Source organism: Haliotis rubra, unplaced genomic scaffold (assembly GCF_003918875.1).
Source record: "Haliotis rubra isolate DU_JTF1 unplaced genomic scaffold, ASM391887v1 Scf8, whole genome shotgun sequence".
In the NCBI taxonomy this organism is placed as follows: Eukaryota; Metazoa; Mollusca; class Gastropoda; order Lepetellida; family Haliotidae; genus Haliotis; species Haliotis rubra.
In genome coordinates this window covers 1,466,859-1,487,048 of record NW_025767523.1, presented here as the reverse complement: position 1 = coordinate 1,487,048, position 20,190 = coordinate 1,466,859, and the positions used below count along the sequence as shown (strand labels likewise).

The 20,190-nt window shown below is 40.3% G+C and overlaps 1 protein-coding gene across 1 annotated transcript; it reads left to right on the top strand.

The window, feature by feature from the left end:
• The first annotated feature begins 2,547 nt into the window (after window positions 1–2,547).
• On the top strand, window positions 2,548–14,698 carry LOC124261425 (protein mono-ADP-ribosyltransferase PARP12-like). Its single transcript, XM_046695746.1, has 7 exons — window positions 2,548–2,642; window positions 5,607–5,760; window positions 7,012–7,229; window positions 10,197–10,403; window positions 11,069–11,265; window positions 11,877–12,101; window positions 12,986–14,698. The coding sequence occupies exons 2-7, from the start codon at window positions 5,616–5,618 to the stop codon at window positions 14,058–14,060; spliced, it is 2,067 nt and encodes a 688-aa protein (XP_046551702.1). The 5' UTR covers window positions 2,548–2,642; window positions 5,607–5,615; the 3' UTR covers window positions 14,061–14,698.
• The last annotated feature ends 5,492 nt before the right edge of the window (window positions 14,699–20,190 follow it).

Here is a 20,190-nt window from a genome sequence, read left to right as displayed (position 1 = left end):
GGTGACTAGTCCAACATACTATTGCGACAGCGATAGTCTATAGCTACCGACTATTGCAATACCATTGCAATAGTGTTTTTCTCCTTGAATTGTCTCATTTCAAGTCATTTCCCAAATGAATGCATAGTTTATATGAAATAAAAACATGATGAAGTAGTTTCAGTCTCTTTTAATAACTGACAAGAAACTTGAAACCCAGATCAAGTAAACAGTTCAAACAAGCTCAGTGAAGCTGCATGTCTACACCCAAACATCCTGTATTTTGCGCTGCGCATTTATCAACGGAAGTCAATTGCTAAAACTATCGATAGTCTTACTTACTATCGATGCATCGATATTTTTTCGTTTCTACCGTCGATTAATTGCTATCCGAGATACAACGATTGCAATGCATCGATAGTTTGATGCATCGTTACAGACCAAGCGGACATTAACACTATAAAAGAAAACTTTACCTTCTCTGTGGACCATGGCAAATCAGGAGTATTTTTGAGGTGTTGGGGGCCGGTTTGGCATAGAGAGGGGACAGCTGCAGAGGATCTTTAGAAGCTTCTGTGAGAATGCCCAGCTGAGATGAATATATCAAATGGCCATTAAAGGAGGATACGATTGTAAATATTCAAACATTTGCAGAAAGGTGAAGCTTTCCTAATACAGTCGGTGCTATTGATTGCACAGAGGTACCCATGGATCCACCTAATCAGAACAGAGTTCTGATGTAATGTAACTTACATAAACAGGCTGGTACAGCTTCTATGAAGATTCAGGCAGTGTGTGATCACACTGGCGTACCCGTGAAGGTCCGGGTTAGAATATTGATCTTCAGTAACCCATGCTTGTCGTAAGAGGCGACTAACGGGATCGGGTGGTCAGGCTCGCTGACTTGGTTGACACATATCATCGGTTCCCAGTTGCACAGATCGATGCTCATGTCGTTGATCACTGGATTGTTTGGTCCAGACTCGATTATTTACAGACCACAGCCATATAGCTGGAATATTGCTGAGTGCGGCGTAAAACTAAACTCACTCACTCACTCAAACATTGCGTTGTAAGGACATTTACGGTGGCTGGGTAGGTTGGCTCAGTTCACGATGCCCGCATGTCCCGAACAGCCCATTGACTTTACATCTTGCTCGACCAGATTTCTTGCCAAAAAATTCATTCCCACATCGTATGCTGTGGTGCGTATCCAATTCAGATCAGTTTGATGACCCTATATAATGGTCATTTAAGCGACATAGAAAAGAAAGTACTACAGAATTCATTTCAGCTCGATCAGTGATTGAAAGAAGCTTGGCTTTAATGGAAGGTACACGGAGAAGACTCAAATACTTAGACATGGATTTGATGGGCAAGGTTCCCAGTGTCATTATAACAGCTTGCGCTCTTCACAACTTGATTATTTACCTTGAACAGGTGGAAGAAAATGCTGATGTTGCTTATAGGGACAATGAGGAAGGTCAACAAAGAAGGTTCCTGCCCATGTAAGAAATGCAGCTGCTGGATTGCTAAGTTGTGATGGACATGAAAACAAGTTTGATCCGTATGAGTTGGAACTTCATCAAACTGATATTCATAGTTTGCCTATCGAAAGTTACTCACATATACACACACGCACGCATATATATGTGTGTGTGTATGTGTATGTGTATGTATGTATGCATGTATGCATGTATGCATGCATGGATGGATGTAATGTATGGTATGTATGCATGCATGCATGCATGCACGTACGTACGTACGTAATGTATGTATGTATGTATGTATGTATGTATGTATGTATGTATGTATATGTATGTATGTATGTATGTATGTATGTATGTATGTATGTATGTAAACAACGCAACTGTGTATAGATGTAGGAAGCCAAGCACCGTGAATACTGACTGCCATATTATAGAAGAAGAAAATATTTTTATTGGTGTGTCACATGTTATATATAAAACATATATAGACAGTTTAAAACATTCAGTAAAATATAACATCCGGCAATATGGCATATGAGACACAAGACACTACATTATATCTAAAACAGATAGTAGTAAATAAAATAACACAGCTTTGTAAGCAACAATGGAGTGTTGTATATTTAATTACATGACTACAAATAGCATTTACGTATGGTTATGGAGAAGAAAGAAAGTATTTTTAGTTGTGTGTCACATGTTATATATAACACAAACATAGACACCTTAAACCACTCAATATAAAATATAACATCTGGCCATATGGCCTATGAGACTATGTTAATAAGAAGAACATTTTCTTCTTATTAATAGTTAAACGCCAGCGTTTACACTAATTATCAACGCTATCTAACATCCGCTGTAGGGACAACAGGCTTTATAGTGCTGCGAACGCGCTGTCGCTGCACGTAGCTTCTAACCGAGGAAGCGCGATTATTGACATTCACCACCACTCGCCCCTTTCCGTAACCACCAAGGAGACGGCTTGTCCCGGAATAACACGAGTTGGTCAGGAATGGATTATTGAATGTTTACTATAGTATTAGCGACGTTTTCCAAGAATATAACAACCGTTCACATACTCGGAAGTACGGGTAGTTTCGGTTGTCCTTTTTGAGAGGGTCCCGTTGCTACTGTCTCAGCCGGATTCTGTCGGACAAGAGCGCCCTGCGGGTAAGGTTGTAGTCCTACATTGACAAAATGTCGAAATCACTTCAAATTTGGTTAGGAGAGTACAGAGAAAAATGCAAATTAGAAATATATGTGTCAGGTGTAGCTCCATAATCATTGATGATCTGACTGCACTGTTAAATTCAATCTTGATCTGTAATCGCGCAGATTATGTTTGCTTTATATTTGTGCCGGGTTAACTCCCTGGGTGCCAGAGGGACACATAATTAGCCTAAAGTGCTGTAAAAGACCTTTCAAAATAGGCTTCATCGTAAATGTCGCCATATTTGACACAATACGCACAACAAAATTTTGGACAACACTTAGCAGTGACTATTTCTCAAACCGCAAAGGTATTTGCACTTATATTTATACCAACGGATAGGAAATTTAATATTTTACATTTCCGTTGAATTTGATAGCCGTACGCAGATCTTCGGCCACGCGAGCGCAATTCGCACATGGTTCACCTATAAATCCTTAAGAAAATGTGCGCCTGAAACAAAACCCTCGGTTAAGTAATAAATAAATATATAAATAAATAAATAAAATCAAAAATTATGTACAAAGTAAATGATCTCCCCCTGCATGTACAAAATCAATCTTCCCCCCCCCCCTTTAATAATAATTTGTATATGTTGTTTGTACAAAATTAAGTAACAGGCCTAGGAGATACTGTTAAGAGTAACGTCCCATGACAGACACTACATATACAATGCCGTCCGGCAATTCAGCGCACCTAAGCACATCGATCGCAACACGGCAACTAAAGTCTCAAATATTGTGTGGTTTACGTGACTAAACATGCTGGTATGCATTATATATATAAGATTCTAACGTTGCATTATGCTGTACGGTTGACCTTACCAGCGTTCTGACGACATCGCTTGCTGTAATCTAAATATAGATTTGTGACACTCACTAGTAGGATAATAGGATCATGGTTACAGGTTACATTAATCAGTTTCTGACGAACAAGCGAAGCTGGTATTTCCGCGCGTCCGGTAATTCTGCGCTGCAACTGATGCGCATAACATCCAGCTGGAGATTTGAAGTATGGACGCGTATTAGGGCCAGATTATTTTCAAAAATCACTTCATCAATGTAAGGAAGAGTGTTTCATATTAAATCCAATTATAAATAATGATGAAAAAGTTTTAAAAGTCTGAAGAAAACGAATTTTCATAAAACTGTCAATTTATCTGTCAATTACTGTTACTAGTACTTAATTACCTTTAGTGATTAAAAGCCAGTCCCTTTATAAATATCCCGATTTCAAGCGTAGATGTGACAGCAGACGATGTTAAATTAGATACGGAAGTACGCTATTGCAGCTGCGCAGAATTACCGGACGCGCGGAAATACCAGCTTCGCTTGTTCGTCAGAAACTGATTAATGTAACCTGTAACCATGATCCTATTATCCTACTAGTGAGTGTCACAAATCTATATTTAGATTACAGCTCTGGATTCCCGTGATTGACCATAACTGAAAAGAAAAATAGCCACTACCATTTTCATTTTGATAAAATCGTAAATAGTTTGTACTGATTTCACGTATAATTGCACATGTTGTTTTCAAGTGCACAAACAGGTCTGTTCAATAAATCTTTACGTAGGCTCTAGACTTGCACAAGTCTCTAAGCTAATAATTAATAGTTTAAATGATATTTTTCTAAAAAGTATAAATAACAGACGGTTATCTAGACTTGCCACTTTAAAAGATAGAATAACTATACATGGGGAAGCGAACCCGGCCGTTGCTTGAACTAAAGTCCTCCCAGAAATAGAAATAAAACGTTTTTTGTTTATTACTTCATTAAAATAGGTAGTTTCAACTTATTTTCTTTGAGAGGCATTTTAGAAGTTGTGAAGATGAAGGAAAACTGATTTCTATGGATAGTCAACTGCTTTATTTCGATGCGTGCGACGTTTCGGTGTGGGTACTCACTTGCTTGGTAACGGTGTTAGTACCTATACACCGAAACGTCGCACGCATTGAAATAAAGAAGTTGACTATCCATAGAAATCAGTTTTCCTTTAGTTTCAACTTAGTTTCTCAATTAAGCCTTTTAATTTGGTCCTTTTATCATCACCCAAAATACCATTTTACAGGTAAAAATATAAATTTTGCATAATATCAGCAACTCTAGAAACATGTCATAGCTTACGTCACAATCAACAATGCGAGTTACAACTACCTTCAGCACAGTTTCGACCGGAAGATGCATTTGCACATGCGTTGCCATAGCGGTTGTGCAGTTGACAATCAAGGCTAAGAATGGAAGTGTTAAAATTGTAAACTTTCAACAAGTACAGGCACAATAAATGTACCAAGAAAATCCCTAAATCAATTATTTTGTACATCAATTAGGATAAAAGAAATAAAGGATGAATGGTATAAAAAAAATATGTACGCGGAACACATCTCATTTGCATACTACAACTAGCATCAGACACGTATATTTTGACTTTGATGAAAGGTTAAGTGATAAAATGACAAGATTCGCTCTCCTGTAAACTCATCTACTTCGCAGGATTTCACAAAAAGTGTTAAAAACCAAATTTGGGAAAAACGATAGTAATAGAATATTTAACTTTCAAACATTTTATTTCTATTTCATTGAGTACTTTACGCCTTCGTAAGATAAGGCTATAAAAGCAACATAAACGTTTCTCAGGCCTCATGTTTCGCCAAAGTGGGAATCTAATGTTACGATTGTTTTTTGTTTGTTTGTTTGAAACGAAAGTGATAAAGAACTTTTTTCTCTACAGGAATAGCAACACACCAAACAAGGCACTTTCTTTCAAACAGAACATGTTTGTGTTTATTATATCAATGACATATTCAGCTTAATTTGAAAGATATTTGTATGAGCATAAATTAAATTGATTGACGCGCATGATTTAAAAGTGGCGAAAATTATTTTGGCATGAATATTCAGCAAACAGTGCATATCTTCTTCAGACGATCGACATGAGCGTTTTCACAGGAATACAAGGTTTTGAGAGAGGAAGAGGGCGTGGTAGAGGACGAAGGAGGGGCAGAGGACGAAGCAGGGGTTGGGGAAGAGGTGTGACGTCATCAGAGACAAACACAGATGAATGTACAGAAGTCACGGGTGAGATTAACCTGTTAACGATATTAAAGGCACAATGTCACATATTTTCTACAATAGTTTGGCCTGTATTGCATATATTGGGGCATACACACTCATTTAAGCTTCCTGTTGATGCAATAAAAGACTTATTATCCCTTACGACTTGCCTGAAATCGATATTTGAAACTTCGAGGCGAATACTTCCAAATAGATCACACTTGCCATAATGTAAACAATTGCTCCGTACATAGAAAACTGCCGCACACGGTGTTGTCGCACACACCGGCGCAGCGATGACTCAGCATAATGTACTATGCTGGCTGACCGCATGGAACTCTGGGTAGGAGAGTGGGTGTTGTCGGTGTTTGCCGAACTGGTTCCAATCACAAGTTTCGTATTCGTAAAGGTGAGGTGAGGTGAAATTGGATTAAATGTCGCGCTTGAGAATATTTCGCTCATATGACGACGTGCATGCGTGTGTATGGGTATGTGCGGCTGCTTGTACTAGCCAAGACTTATAGTGCTAGCCCACTGAGATACCATGCCGCAGTGAAGCATGAATACCCCACTCAGACACATTATACTGACTCCGAGCCGACCAGTCCTTGTTGTACCCATTAATGCCGAGCGCCAGGCAGGGACCAAAAAGTACCATATTTTAACTTCTTTTGGTATGACGCAGTCGGGGATCGAACCCGCGACCTTTCGCTCTCCGGGCGGACGCTCTAACCACTACACCACGGAGGCGGTCTAGTATTCGTAAAGAACTCTCCAAGGGACATAACTCTATCATGTCAATGGGGTTCGCTTGAAATAATGCTCGGCCAGTAGTGGGCGCGAGAGTCGATTTAATGCAATCCTGCATTAATTCATACGAACTTTGTAAGTTAATATTGTAATCTAAATACGTAATTTCGTTTGAATTAATCATATAGTAACTTTTCTGGGGGCTGTTTAAGATTGTCTTTGACAGCTTAACGTGTTCACATTCAGACTGACCAGTACCGACCGTTGAAGTTGTTGTAAAATGGCAAATTTCATCTGTTTAGATCCTGAAAGTCCTTGGAGGTAACTCACCAAATCTAGCTACCGTTCATGATTCTATAACAATTCTGAAAACTGTATATTTGGACATGTATTGTATATGTTTACATTTAAAACGTGGTGGGACGTTTAACAAGAAACAAACAAATACATTCAAAACGTTTAACAGTGAACGCAAAGGCAGATAAACAAATCATTAAACAATAAAGAATGTGACTGATGTTTCAGTACAGAGTGTAAGACGAGGCCTGACCGGAGGGGCGAGGGAACTGTGTGAACGATACATATGGGGCACTTGTTATTGTCCTCGTGTCCACCACCAGAAGAAGGCTCCGTATGTGTGGCAGTACCTGGTCAACATTGGCGATTGGAAACTGTTGTCCAACAGTGAGATGGAAATTGTGGAGGAATCGTTCTGTGACAATGACAACAGCACAGAGGTTGAGGTGAATTCATTCAGCAGCAATCGACCCTTTCCGTAAATCACGAAAGGGGTCTTTACCGTATCTGGTGTCAAACCCTGGTGTCCTTCCTCTCACAGCCAATCAATAGTGACTTTTGGTTTGATTATTAAGCTTGTATTACCCTTTTGAGTGCCATCTGATGGATCTTTTTAGACTATGAATAGATCTTACAAGCATTGTTTAAATGTCCATTCTGTTTTGAACGATTGTTTCTAAGCTGCGCTTCCTTAGAACAGCGATTATATCTAACTGGGCTTCTTCACAACAACGATTATGTCTATTTAGGCTTTCTTACCACAACGATTATGTCTAAGTGGAAAAAAACGAAGCGTAACGGCGTTTTGCATTCCTCACTTCTGTAGATTTGACTTTTTGCATGTGATTGCCGCATGCGAACAGTAACAAACGATCTAGAAGGAAACATATTTGCCAAGCGGGGAAATACTGGGGAAATACTGCTTTACTTCTGAATTTATATATATTTGCTTGTGTAATATTTCGAAAGAAACTTAAATTGAAATTGATTATTGCGATCTTGTATTGAGGTGATATAGTATACCACACAATATTATGGACTGACTGACTGAGTTTGGTTTTACACCGCTTTTAGCAATATTCCAGCAACATCACGGCGGGGGACACCAGAAATGGGCTTCACACATTGTGCCCATGTGGGGATTCGAACCCGGGTCTTCGGCGTGACGAGCCAACGCTTTAACCATTAGGCTACCCCACCGCCCCAAATATTATGGATATCAGCTTCTTTTTATTGCCTACACAACACAAGGAGAAGCCCAGAAACGTTGTGTATACAATATAAAGACGTTGTCATCCACGATATTATGTCTTATACTTGAATACCAACATCTGTATGCCTCTCAAAAACCTATTCCCACAAAAGTATTCCCAGAAATTATTGAGAAACTTGTTTCGGCAAATATCAAATACAATGGAATCTGTCAAATCCAGACTCTGTGTAATCCGGTTTCTCCACAATCCGGACTACTCCCAACAATCAACTTGCAATGAGAACAATGCTTTGTTATCCGGACTTAGCTGACCATAATAACAGTCCGTTGAATAGACATCTCTGTTACTTCTGTTGGGGTCCTAATCGCGGCCAACATTAAACATTTTACTGACCCCTAACGAGGGAATCTGTGTTGGTTTTCTTTTTTATATCATAACGATAACTGTCAACGAGACGGTAATTTTACTCAAAATGTTAAAAAAGAATGTTTCTATCAGCTGCAATGAAACCGTGTGTCTTTCCTATATTTTTATTTACTTCGACCTGCATTAGTCACAGCAATCACTGTCATATTGCATCTACCCACGCTCGAAACGAAGTGTAGTTGACAGAAAATGGATACGTATACATATTTTGTTTCGTACATGTATATAAGCTATAGAAGTTTTAATTAAATGAATATGTTGAGATATGGTTCTCTTACAGTCTAAGTCTTTTCAGTACTTTGTGAGACCTCCCTGCCCTGCAACACACGACTGAATGCGCCTAGGTACACTACCGATCAAAGTTTGTACAAAAAATCGTGTGACAGCGTATCCCAATCTTTGACCACTTCTTTCTTCAGATCCTCAATATTTCTAGTCCTTTTTGGTTTACTCTGTCCTTCATTAGTCCCCATACATTCTCATTAAGGTTAAGATCTGAGCTGTAGCTGGACCAGTCTAAAACTTGAACATTTTGGTTTAAACAGTATTTATTCAGAAAATAGACAATACATTAGAAAGACAATACAGAACGAACAAAAAGGATTGGCAAACAGGTCGAACTAGGGCTATATTAATGCCTCTCCCGAGAGAAAACAAATTAAACAAATTAAGATTGTGCAAAAGCGATATATAATTCAATGAGGCAACTTTCAAAACAAACAAAACCTTAGTCTCGTCATCAGAGAATCTATTGCGGTACTGGATATGTCTGATATGACTATAAAGCGGGCAGAAAATAAAGAAGTGCGAGATATATTCTGTTGAAAAGCTACATTGGCATGAACTAATTTCTTTTAGATGTCTTTCGAATTGGTGCAAGTTTAAATCGCTACATCCTAGTCTCAGTTTGGACATGATGATTTGGAAAAAGTTAAAGTATTTTATAGTTCTGGGATTAAGAGTGTAATTAGTAAGATCGATGTGATTTAAATTTAGACAATGATTCCGCCGATTTAACAGATTCGTCGAGATTATTCCAGGCTTGTATGACTGATGGAAGAAAATATTTAGAGTGTTGTACTTGTCTAGTGTTTTCTGGCTGAATATCTCTGGCATTACGAAGGCAATAGTGAGTTTTGTGGAGCTAATCTTGTTAAGTACGCTGGTGTTAAGCCATGTAACATCTTATAACAAAATGCACACTTATGATTCTTTCTTCTTTCAAATAGATCTGGGCTGTAGCAGGACCAGTCTAAAACTTGAACATTTTCGTCGGACAACCACTGTTTAGTGTAGCCCGCAGTGTGCGTTTGGTCGATATCATGCTGGAAAATCTAATTATCTTCATACAGTGTTTGGGCCTTTGGAAGGAGGTTATGATTTAAGATGTCAACATATCTTCGTCAAATTTCCAGTGAAAATACACAACGGCGTCACTCCACGTGATGATATCCCACCCCACATATGAAATTTCGGGCTATGTTTTGAGCGTTGGTTTCACTGTACCTTTTGTCCAAATGTTCGCAGAGATCGGAAAAAGTCAGACAGAACTTTCATCAGAAATGAAATCATTATTCCAATCTTGATTTCGTGAGCCCTACACCAGTTTAAACGTGTTTCTTTTTGTGCATCTTTCATCAATGGGCAGAGAATTCCGCGCTGTGTATGTATTGAGTATTTCACCGTAACTGAAGGACACACTATTCACTATTTATTCTGTTCTGTGCTTGGGATTGACCCACAAAGTTTTATCTAATGTAATATAATTTCCAGGTCCGATTACATGGAGAGATTGCATCAACAGAAGTAAACTTTGAAGAAATACTTGACCCACCAGGGCAGACGTCGTACAACAAGCTCAGTTTCCGGCGACTGTCAACCCGATCTTACGTGGAAGCCGGAACTGACGAAATATCTCATTACACGCAGTGGGTGTGGTACTGGCAGGACAACAGTAAAGAGTGGTCGCCCTTTATACCGGTAACCATGACTTGCATTGCCCCGCCATGACACTTCTTCCTGGCATAACTCATTAACCCAATAATAGAATACCAATGTACATGTATCTCACTTTGATACAAATTTCACTAATCTCACTAATTGAGCATTTTGTTGATACAGACTATGGCTCATCTGGACAAGGTTTTATCAAACACTAACCCTAGTCAGCCAAATCCCACTCTGGCAATGTGAGAGACCTGTTTTGACAGAATCTGACCATGGCTAAGTGAGAGGACACCCGTTAACCCCCGCCATGACTTTTCTACCTCGCATAACCTACTACCCCATGCAGTTGCAAGTTACCTGCCCTTGGTTTCAATTTGCCTGTTTGACTGGCAACGCTAGGTCTAAGGTACCAATCAGAATGCGGGTTCCAAACAAACCTCTATGTTGGCTTGGCAGTTTCAACAACATGGCGCCCAGTCCCAATGATAAGGATGTCGTTTGTGCTTAATACAATACTGGAAACCCACCTCACAAAAAGCACTCAAAAATCTGTTTGCTGAAAAGGACGTCTGAATGTTTATTAAACCTACTAGGTATTCCTTGTGAAGGCCAGGGGGATTTTCAGGATAAGACTAAGAGGTATAGCTGAGGAAATATTGATGAAAACATCCCTCATCCACATCATTCTGCTCCTACAGCCGGAACTTCAGCTGACCCTGGAGACCAAGTACCTGGCTGGACAGAACACCTACCTCTACACTATCGCAGATCAGGAATACCGCCTGGACTTCACCTCTCTGGTTCAGGTCAACAGGAAGACTCTAACTCGGAGGCCAGTCCAGAGGAGGCCGATGTTTGTATCTCTTGATGACGCCAGGAGCTGCCAACAGACGTGGTAAGATATCTGGGGAATCAGTTATATGTAGGTTCACTGAGATCCTTCACTAGAGACAGGGTGTTGTGTCTGCTGACAACACCTAACATCCCCACAAGATGTGGTAATTTTTCACTGACAATTAAAAGTGTTCATTAAGGCCTTTCGCAAGAGATCTGTAACCTTGTCTGCTGGCGATGCCAAACGGCGACAGTAGATGTGGTAAGATTTCTGTGTCATGTATGCCCACTGAATCCTTTCACAAAAGACCCGTGACCTTGTCTGCTGGCGAGGCTCGACACCTGCAGACTGGCTGACTGGCTGAGTATGGTTTTACGCCGCTTTTAGCAATATTCCAGCAATATCACGGCGGGGGACACCAGAAATGGGCGACAATTGTTTGTCGAACCCGTAGGCGTGACGAGCGAACGCTTTAACCATTTAGCTACCCCACCGCCCCGACACCTGCAGAAGATGTGGTAAGACATGTAGGTTCATTGAGGCTTTCACAAACGACAATTGTTTGTGTCCGTAAATTCATTACCTTACCATACGATTCAATCCACTTGCGCACCACACAACCATGCGTGGTAACATACGAGAACGTTGTAATTTACAGAACTGTTATTCAGTTCCAGTTTATTGATGTCCCCGGCGACGGTACCACCGACTGACGTCTCCTCGCACTGGGCTCCGCTTGACCGTTATCAGAACAGTGAAAAAGTGGAACTGAATACAAGCTCCGATGAGTTTACCACTGTGATGTCATCCATCTACAAAACTCTGTCAGCGGACAGATGTCAAGTGCAGCGAGTATACAGACTGCAGAATGCTTTACTTTGCCTCAATTTCCTCAGGTAAAGTATTGAGGTGTTCCATACATTAAGCATGTACATACAGAATATGCAATATATATACGAGCAACCGAGTGTTTACACGTTAATGCTAGCTGCTGTCAAGCCGTCGCTAAAAGTTTTTTAAAAGTTACATGGCGGTGGATTTTGTTCTAGGCTGTAGTATTAATTAATGTTTCAAATCTTATCTATTTTACTTTTAGTTACGAGTTATCCAGTTGATTAGGCATGGGTCACAGGCCCTCGTGTCTTTGCGAGGATTAAAGATGTTAAATTTTTTTAACATTTGAGATGACCCCCGACTCGAAATGCTTCACAGTACAATACATTATAATGCATTGTACTGTGTAGCATTTCGTGTCGGGGGTCATCTAAAAAATATTTTTGTCTTTTTAATCTTTAATCTTCGCAATTTTTAATCCACGAGGGCCTGTGGTATGGGTGGGTACATGTTATGTGTGGGTACGAGACCGCCGAAAATGTTCAGGTTCAGATCTCCGTGGGTACGGGTTCTCCAGTTCGCAATATCACTATGCCAGTCTCCAACACTGGTTCCAGGTCTTGCCATTCTCAAGGCAATCGACAGTGACCTTTTCTGAAAACTCGGATGTGTTTTAGGGCCTGTTATGTATTGTTACTTTGACAGATTTTACCCATTGTTGTGGGTTTTTGCGTGGCATCATAATCCTGTGTTTTTCTTATGAAACATTCCATTTACTGATATCACATTTAGTTCTGAACGAAACTAATGCTGGGCTAACCTTCAGACCACATTCTGTTTGAATTAATAGATGTGTGGAAAATGGGTTTATCAAAATATACAAAACTGTATTTAATCGATGCATAAAAACGATGACAAATCACAATATATAAACGTGATGTTTCAGTATGAAGAGGACACTTCAGGTGTCTCATAGCACCGAGAGCATTGATGAGCGACATCTCTTCCACGGCACAGACACTCTAGACGTGGTCGACAACATCTGCATCAACAACTTTGACTTCAGAGTCAGCGGCAAGAACGCCACGATGTACGGCAAGGGGGCGTACTTCGCCCGTGACGCTAAGTATAGTCACTGTTACACCAAAGGCAGGAATAGGTACATGTTCCTAGCCCGAGTGCTTGTTGGTAAGTACGCACTGGGAGACAGCAGCTACACGAGGCCTCCACCGAGAAAAGGCCACGTGTTGTACGATTCTTGCGTCAACGACATAAACAACCCTTCAATATTTGTTATATTTGAGCGAAATCAGTGCTATCCCGAGTACCTTGTCGAGTACAGAGATGAAAGTGTTGACGAATCCGTGTCTGTAAGCAGAAGTATTGGAAATGTGACAAGATCACCTGCGAGTGCTAGTGCGCCAGCCAAGACCGCTCCAGTTCCCTCTATGATCCGAAAACCGGCACAGCCTGTTCCAACACAACCTGCTAAAGTCGTCAATCCTGCGTCATCATCAGGCCTCAGGAACCCCAGCCCCTCCTTAGGGAGTGTGTCAACACACGGATATGCATCTGTTGGATCCAGTTCCCCAGCCTACCCATCGTCCGTCTCCACCAGCAACAGATCGTCATTCGGGACGAGAGCGCCTTCACCTGTTCCAACACTACCTGCTACAGTCATCAATCCGCCTGCGTCATCCTCACCCCCGAGCACCCCTAGGTACTCCTCAGCGAGTGTGTCAACATACGGAGGTGCACATGCTGGATCCAGTTCCCCAACCTACCCATCGTCCGACTCCACCTGCAACACATCGTCATTCAGGACGAGAGCGCCATCCAGTAACCAGGCATATGGCAGTGCTGCTGGGCAAAACACCACTCAGGTTTCCAGAAGTGAAATACCTGTTAGTCAAAACTCAGGCGTCTCCTCCTCTGGTTCCCGTTTCTCAGACAATGTTGCAGCTCCAGCGAATCATGCTCGGCAGAACACACCCAAAACGAAAGTGTGTATATTAATGTAACGTTCGACCGTTTGAAAACCGTATTCGTCTACATTGCCTTTCCCATGGGTCAACAATTCATTCCCGTCACAAGAGACGACTGCATGGATCGGGCGGTGACGTTAAGTGATGCGATCTGTAGAATGTCCACCGACATCGTTGATCATTGCGTCTTCTATCTTGTCTGGATCCAGACTTATGTTGAAGAAACATCCAGACTACATGACGAGTTAAAGAATACCAGAACCGAGTTACCAAACAAGCCTTAAAACAAATTTCAGTCTGGAAAGGAAATTACAGAGATCTTTCAACATTCAACATCCTAAATGGGGAAGTGTACACGAAAACATCACATTTATTCTTATGTGAAACAAAATGGAATTTTTCAATTAGTTAATGTCAGTGTTTGAAAATATACACTCATTTTTCTTACAATGAAAATATAACCCTCAATATAAGTACTGAAATGTTATGCCATTATGAGGCCTTTGTTTACCGAGCTTAACAGGCGAGAGTTACCGCCCTTTGATTATGACGTAATAGGTGCCAATTGATTTAGACTGGTCTCCTGTCTAGTCTCACAGCAAAAAATATAAATACTGACATTAAAAAAAGCAAGTAAAAATACGAAAGAAGCATTAGAACTGAAAATGTAAGCAATAGGATAGAAATGATCGTGTGTATTTTCATTCATTACCTCACATCAGTGAAAATACCAAATATGTAACAATGTTGACGTACGTATGACATCACTATCGGGAAGCGACTTCCTGAAAATGGCGTGTTCACTGACACGAGTACGCGGGATTTTTTGAAGGAAACTTTCGTTGTATGAAGCAACGTATATGCATAAATGTCACATGTAAGTAGCCCGAAACATTCTGATAAGAAATAGTCGGAAATGAGGAGAAGCAGGATCGGATACTTTTTGAGAGCGGTGTGCGCGTGCGTGCGTTCGTGCGCGTGTGTGTGTGTGTGCACTATTGAGGTGAGGTGAGATGAAATTGGGTTTAACGTCGTGCTTGAGAATATTTCGCTCATATGACGACGTGCATGCGTGTGTATGTGTATGTGCGGCTGCTTGTACTAAGCCCAGACTTCAGCTGGTTTTTATAGTGCTAGCCCACTGAGATACCATGCCGCAGTGAAGCATGAATACCCTACTCAGACACATTATACTGACTCCGAGCCAACCAGTCCTTGTTGTACCCATTAATGCCGAGCGCCAGGCAGGGACCAATAAGTACCATATTTTAACGTCTTTTGGTATGACGCGGTCGGGGATCGAACCCGCGACCTTCCGCTCTCGGGCGGACGCTCTAACCACTACACCACGCTGTGCACTATTGAGAAAAGGGGGGTGCACACTTCATTTTCACAGTTTTTCATCGTTGTGCGTGAGTTAGCGTCAGTCGTGGTGTCACGCTTGCGGAAACTGTAATGTACTGAACCACAAAATAAATGTTGCACCGATACCGGTTTCTTAAAGCACACACTTCAATTCACTCTAATTAGCAATCAAAACGGAGGACTGAGTTCCAACTTGACAAATATGGTTAACACATTTTCGAGATTCACATTTAGAGTTCACACAAACAAAATCACCAAAAATGATACCATTAAGATGCCCCAAAGTCAGTATCGTGTGTGGCCTCCATGGGCATCGATGAAAGCGTTGCACCGTCTGTATATGGAATGAATTATCCGGTTGATGAAGGCCATAGGCACTTGGGTCCATAGTCTGCGAAATGCCTGATCGAGTCCAGCCGCAGTTGTCGGCCGCATTTTCATTTCCACGAATGTCATACGGAACCTTTTATCGAATCTGCTGTTTTCGGTGTGTTTGGTCGATATGCTTTTTCATCAGAAAACACACTGATGTTGGTAATACCTGTCAATTTGGATTCAAAAACATCATAACAAAACGGTACAATCATAATAAAAGCCTTGCTAGAATAAAATTTACATTTGGTTTTGAAAAGCAACTGTTTTTGTGGTTCAGTATACACTGTATATTGTGTTGAATCGATCTGGGGAACCATTTGAATACACCTATTTCTATATAACTATGTCTTACTACGATACCTTTCCTATCCATGTTCTAAACGTAGGATCAAGCGTATGCAACGAATAGGAGAACGCCTCTCTCACAGTATGAGAACGTGACACACAGTGTAAAATCTGAGATTGGCTTTGTTTGCATTTCAAACAAGACTCAGTGGTCCTTTCCTAGCACGACATCAGATATATTAAGCTAGATTTCACTTAGACACTTGGTATTGGTGACAAAAGACAATTTGTAAACTTATTTTGAACTGTATGAGGAATTCAGGGATTCGTTGTACAGATGGTGGTTTTGAATGAAATAGTTGTGATGTAATGGGCGAAGCATAACCGACATACGTTAGACGTGATTTTATAAACACTTTGCAGTATGGCTGAAAGTTCACTTTGAATGGTTAGGGTAAGAGTTAGGTTAAACTTGTCCTACAATGAGCGGATGGTATCATAGAAAAACGGTTCAAACAGAATTCAAAACTGCGAATTGGATGTATCTTCGTGATGTATTTGGATACGGTTTCGACATATCAAAGTGAAGATTGATGAGGAGGGACATATACTGTACGATATATGTTATACAATTTGGTTACGTGGTGACACTTGTCGTACAATGTATGTACGTTCTTTTTTCAAACTGCAACGTCATCACAGTGTGCAACTGACCACATACCCAGCTGACGGCCAGGCAACATCTGGAATAAAACAGTTAGCCTTCGCATGGTGACACCTTAGGTCTATGCCATTGGTTGTGCCGACAGTGCGAGAACTCTTAGAACGTGGGCCGCCGGTTCAATGGAGCACGTAACGTCTGCGCGCGAGTTTGAGGTGGTGCAGACAGAATCCAACATGGCGTCGCAGCACAAAACTGTGTTTCAGTGCGAAATCTGTCAACGAGTTTTCAACGATGTATCAGCTTTCAATCTTCACAAATGTAGTGACATTGGTAAGCATAACACATTTACTTACCTATTGATTATGTTCCAATGACAATGCTTTTCTGGCTCTAAAACAACATATTAGTCTTGTTTCACCAATATGTGATTCACGTGGTCTACGTGAGCTTGCATAATGATTGAATTTGTGAGTGAGTGAGTTTAGTTTTACGTCGTACTCGTCAATATTTCAGCTATATGGCTGCGGTCTGTAAATAATCGAGTCTGGATCAGACAATCCAGTGATCAACAGCATGAGCATCGATCAATGCAATGGGGAACCGATGACATGTGTCAACCAAGCGAGCGAGCCTGACCACCCGATCCCGTTAGTCGCCTTTTACGACAAGCATGAGTTACTGAAGATCAATATTCTAACCCGGACCGGCGTAAAACTAAACTCACTCACTCACTCACATCAGATTTAATGGCAACATAAACTCCAAAACTTTTTATGCACATTGCGCATTACCAAAAGGATTGAGGTTTGTTTGTTAAAAAAACCCACCAAAGACTTTATTTTCCATCTTTCTGTGAAGAAAGTTGTTTTAGTGTCAATGTAAGAGTAACAGATGGGCAACGAAGACTTAGTGATTTCATCATGTAAGGGGCGGTGGGGTAGCCTAGTGGTTAAAGCGTTGGCTCGTCACGCCGAAGACCCGGGTTCGATTCCCCACATGGGTACAATGTGTGAAGCCCATTCTGGTGTCCCCCGCCGTGATATAGCTGGAATATTACTAAAAGCGGCGTAAAACTGAACTCACTCATCATGTAAGTTTAGAGCAGATGTGTGAGCATGCTTTCAAGCACGAGTTATATTCAACTAAACTCCTGTTTGCGGTAATTTTCAAATTTAGCTAATATCTTGACAGGTTTATGCATTAGTGTGTCTTAATATATTCATTAATGTACACAATGTACTCATTATAAAATGTTTATAGAATTTATATTTTACATGTTTGTGTTGTAGACTATGGAGGCTTTGATGCGGAATCATTGTTCGAAAAGTAAGATGCTCTGGCTCTGCAACCCACGCCCACTGACACCGACAGTCAAGCATCCACTTCCACTGGATCCTCTGGACCTCCGACCATCTGGACACGGCATGCCACATTTTGTCTTATAGACTTGTACCACAGTAACGAAAACCTGGTAACAGGGAAAGTTGAGAAAAAAAGCCATGTGGTGAAGATCGCCAACCTGGCAAGGGACATGTTATGTGTTGTTTGCGCTTTATTAAATGTCTATGATGGTATTTTTCCTTTGAGCTAAGATAATACAAATAATTAGATGAAATATTTTCATATTTAAATAATACTGAATAATATTAATATATCCAGTTGAATGAGTTCAAGTCTCAAAACTCTGGACTGGTTACGATTTTGTACTAAGTTACGACAGAGCACACGACGTGTTTGCAAGGATTAGAAGGAGCCCAAATAATTAGATGTCATAATACAGGAATACGAGACTCTGGACTGTGTAATCAACACGAGACTGTTTGACATGCTGCCGAAAGGCAGACGGGTAAAGAGTTGTGCGTCTGAAGTAGTGGAGGTAATGCAGACCTACATTCAAATGCAGGAAGAGAGACACGATGAAGAAACAGCGAAACAGAAGAAACAGAGCCACGATGAAGAAACCGAGACACATGAAGAAACACAGACAGGAAACCATGCACAAAGAGAGAATGGGACTCTTCAGGGAATTTTAAAATGTTTTTGGGGACAAAGAGAAATAAATATGTCCTATTGTGAAAATGAATAAGGATTCCATGTTCCATGACTGACACTGTTTTTGTACCTTGCGGCCACATGGTAGCCTGCAATAGTTGTGCAATTAAATGCAAGGAATGTCCAAAGTGTAGGTATTCTATTGCTTAAGCGCTAGAAGTTTTCAAAATGTAAAAATATGCAAAGAAATACCCAATTTGTTACAGTGAATGGGCAAAGCTCATGTCTATTGTATTTTTTAAATATACTCATGCAAATAATGGTTGTCACCCCCTTCGATTTTTTTAATTTGAGAGGGGGTGTTGGGTGTGGATGTGAGGTGTGTGGGGGGTTGGGGTGGTGAGGGGGATGACAACCATTATTGGCATGAGTGAAGTTGCTGATGTTTCTCTGTTCTTGAAACAACAAAAGTGTTGATATATTTCTAAATAACGTAATTCACCACTTAATTGATATGTTGTGCCTTTTTGTGTTGTGCCTTTACATGGTTGCCAGTTATAGCTGCCATTAAGTGCAAGGAGTGACCTATTTGCAGATAAATCAAGCACTGACAATTTTCAACATGTAGAAGATGGTATCAATCAAACAAAAAATCAAACGCTGAATGGGCAAAGCTATTTTCTTAGTGTAGTTTTTTAAATTGTTTGTCTGTTATGCTGAGAAGAACACAAGAGTAACACAATGCAAGTATTTGATTACTTTTTGTGAGTATAACATTTTTTCAGATGACTCTTTGTTTATATTTTTAACTGGTTGTTTTTGTTAAGGTTGCACCGTTTTGTGCTTTTGTGATACTCATTTTCAAAAGAAGTTGGCTATGTATTTTATTTGTCACCTTTAAAAGTTGACAATGTGCAATATTGTTTATGTTATTTCAGTTTCTATTTACCGGTAATTTAACCCTTTACTTGCGTGATTTCTGGTCAAATTTGTTCAGTGACACATTGTTGGTTCCAATGTCACCGTTAATGCATCAAATGTTGTTGTGTGTTTATGGCACACATTGTCAAACATTGTATGACCGATATATCATGAAACATTGTTCAAACATTGTATGACCATATCATGAAACATTGTAAAACATTGTCTGACCATACCATCAAACATTGTAAAACATTGTCTGACCATACCATCAAACATTGTCAAACATTGTATGACCATACCATGAAACATTGTCAAAAACATTGTCAAACATTGTATGACCATACCATGAAATATTGTCAAACATCGTATGACCATATCATGAAGCATTGTCAAACATTGTATGACCGATGTATCATGAAACATTGAAAGACAACATTGTTTGCTGAATAAACTATTTTATTGAAATTTCTCTTTGTTGTTCATGAGAAACAGGTCGATTAAGAATTGCAGTTCTTGACATAGCTAGTAATTTGATAACTTTTTGAACACTGTGCATAACCT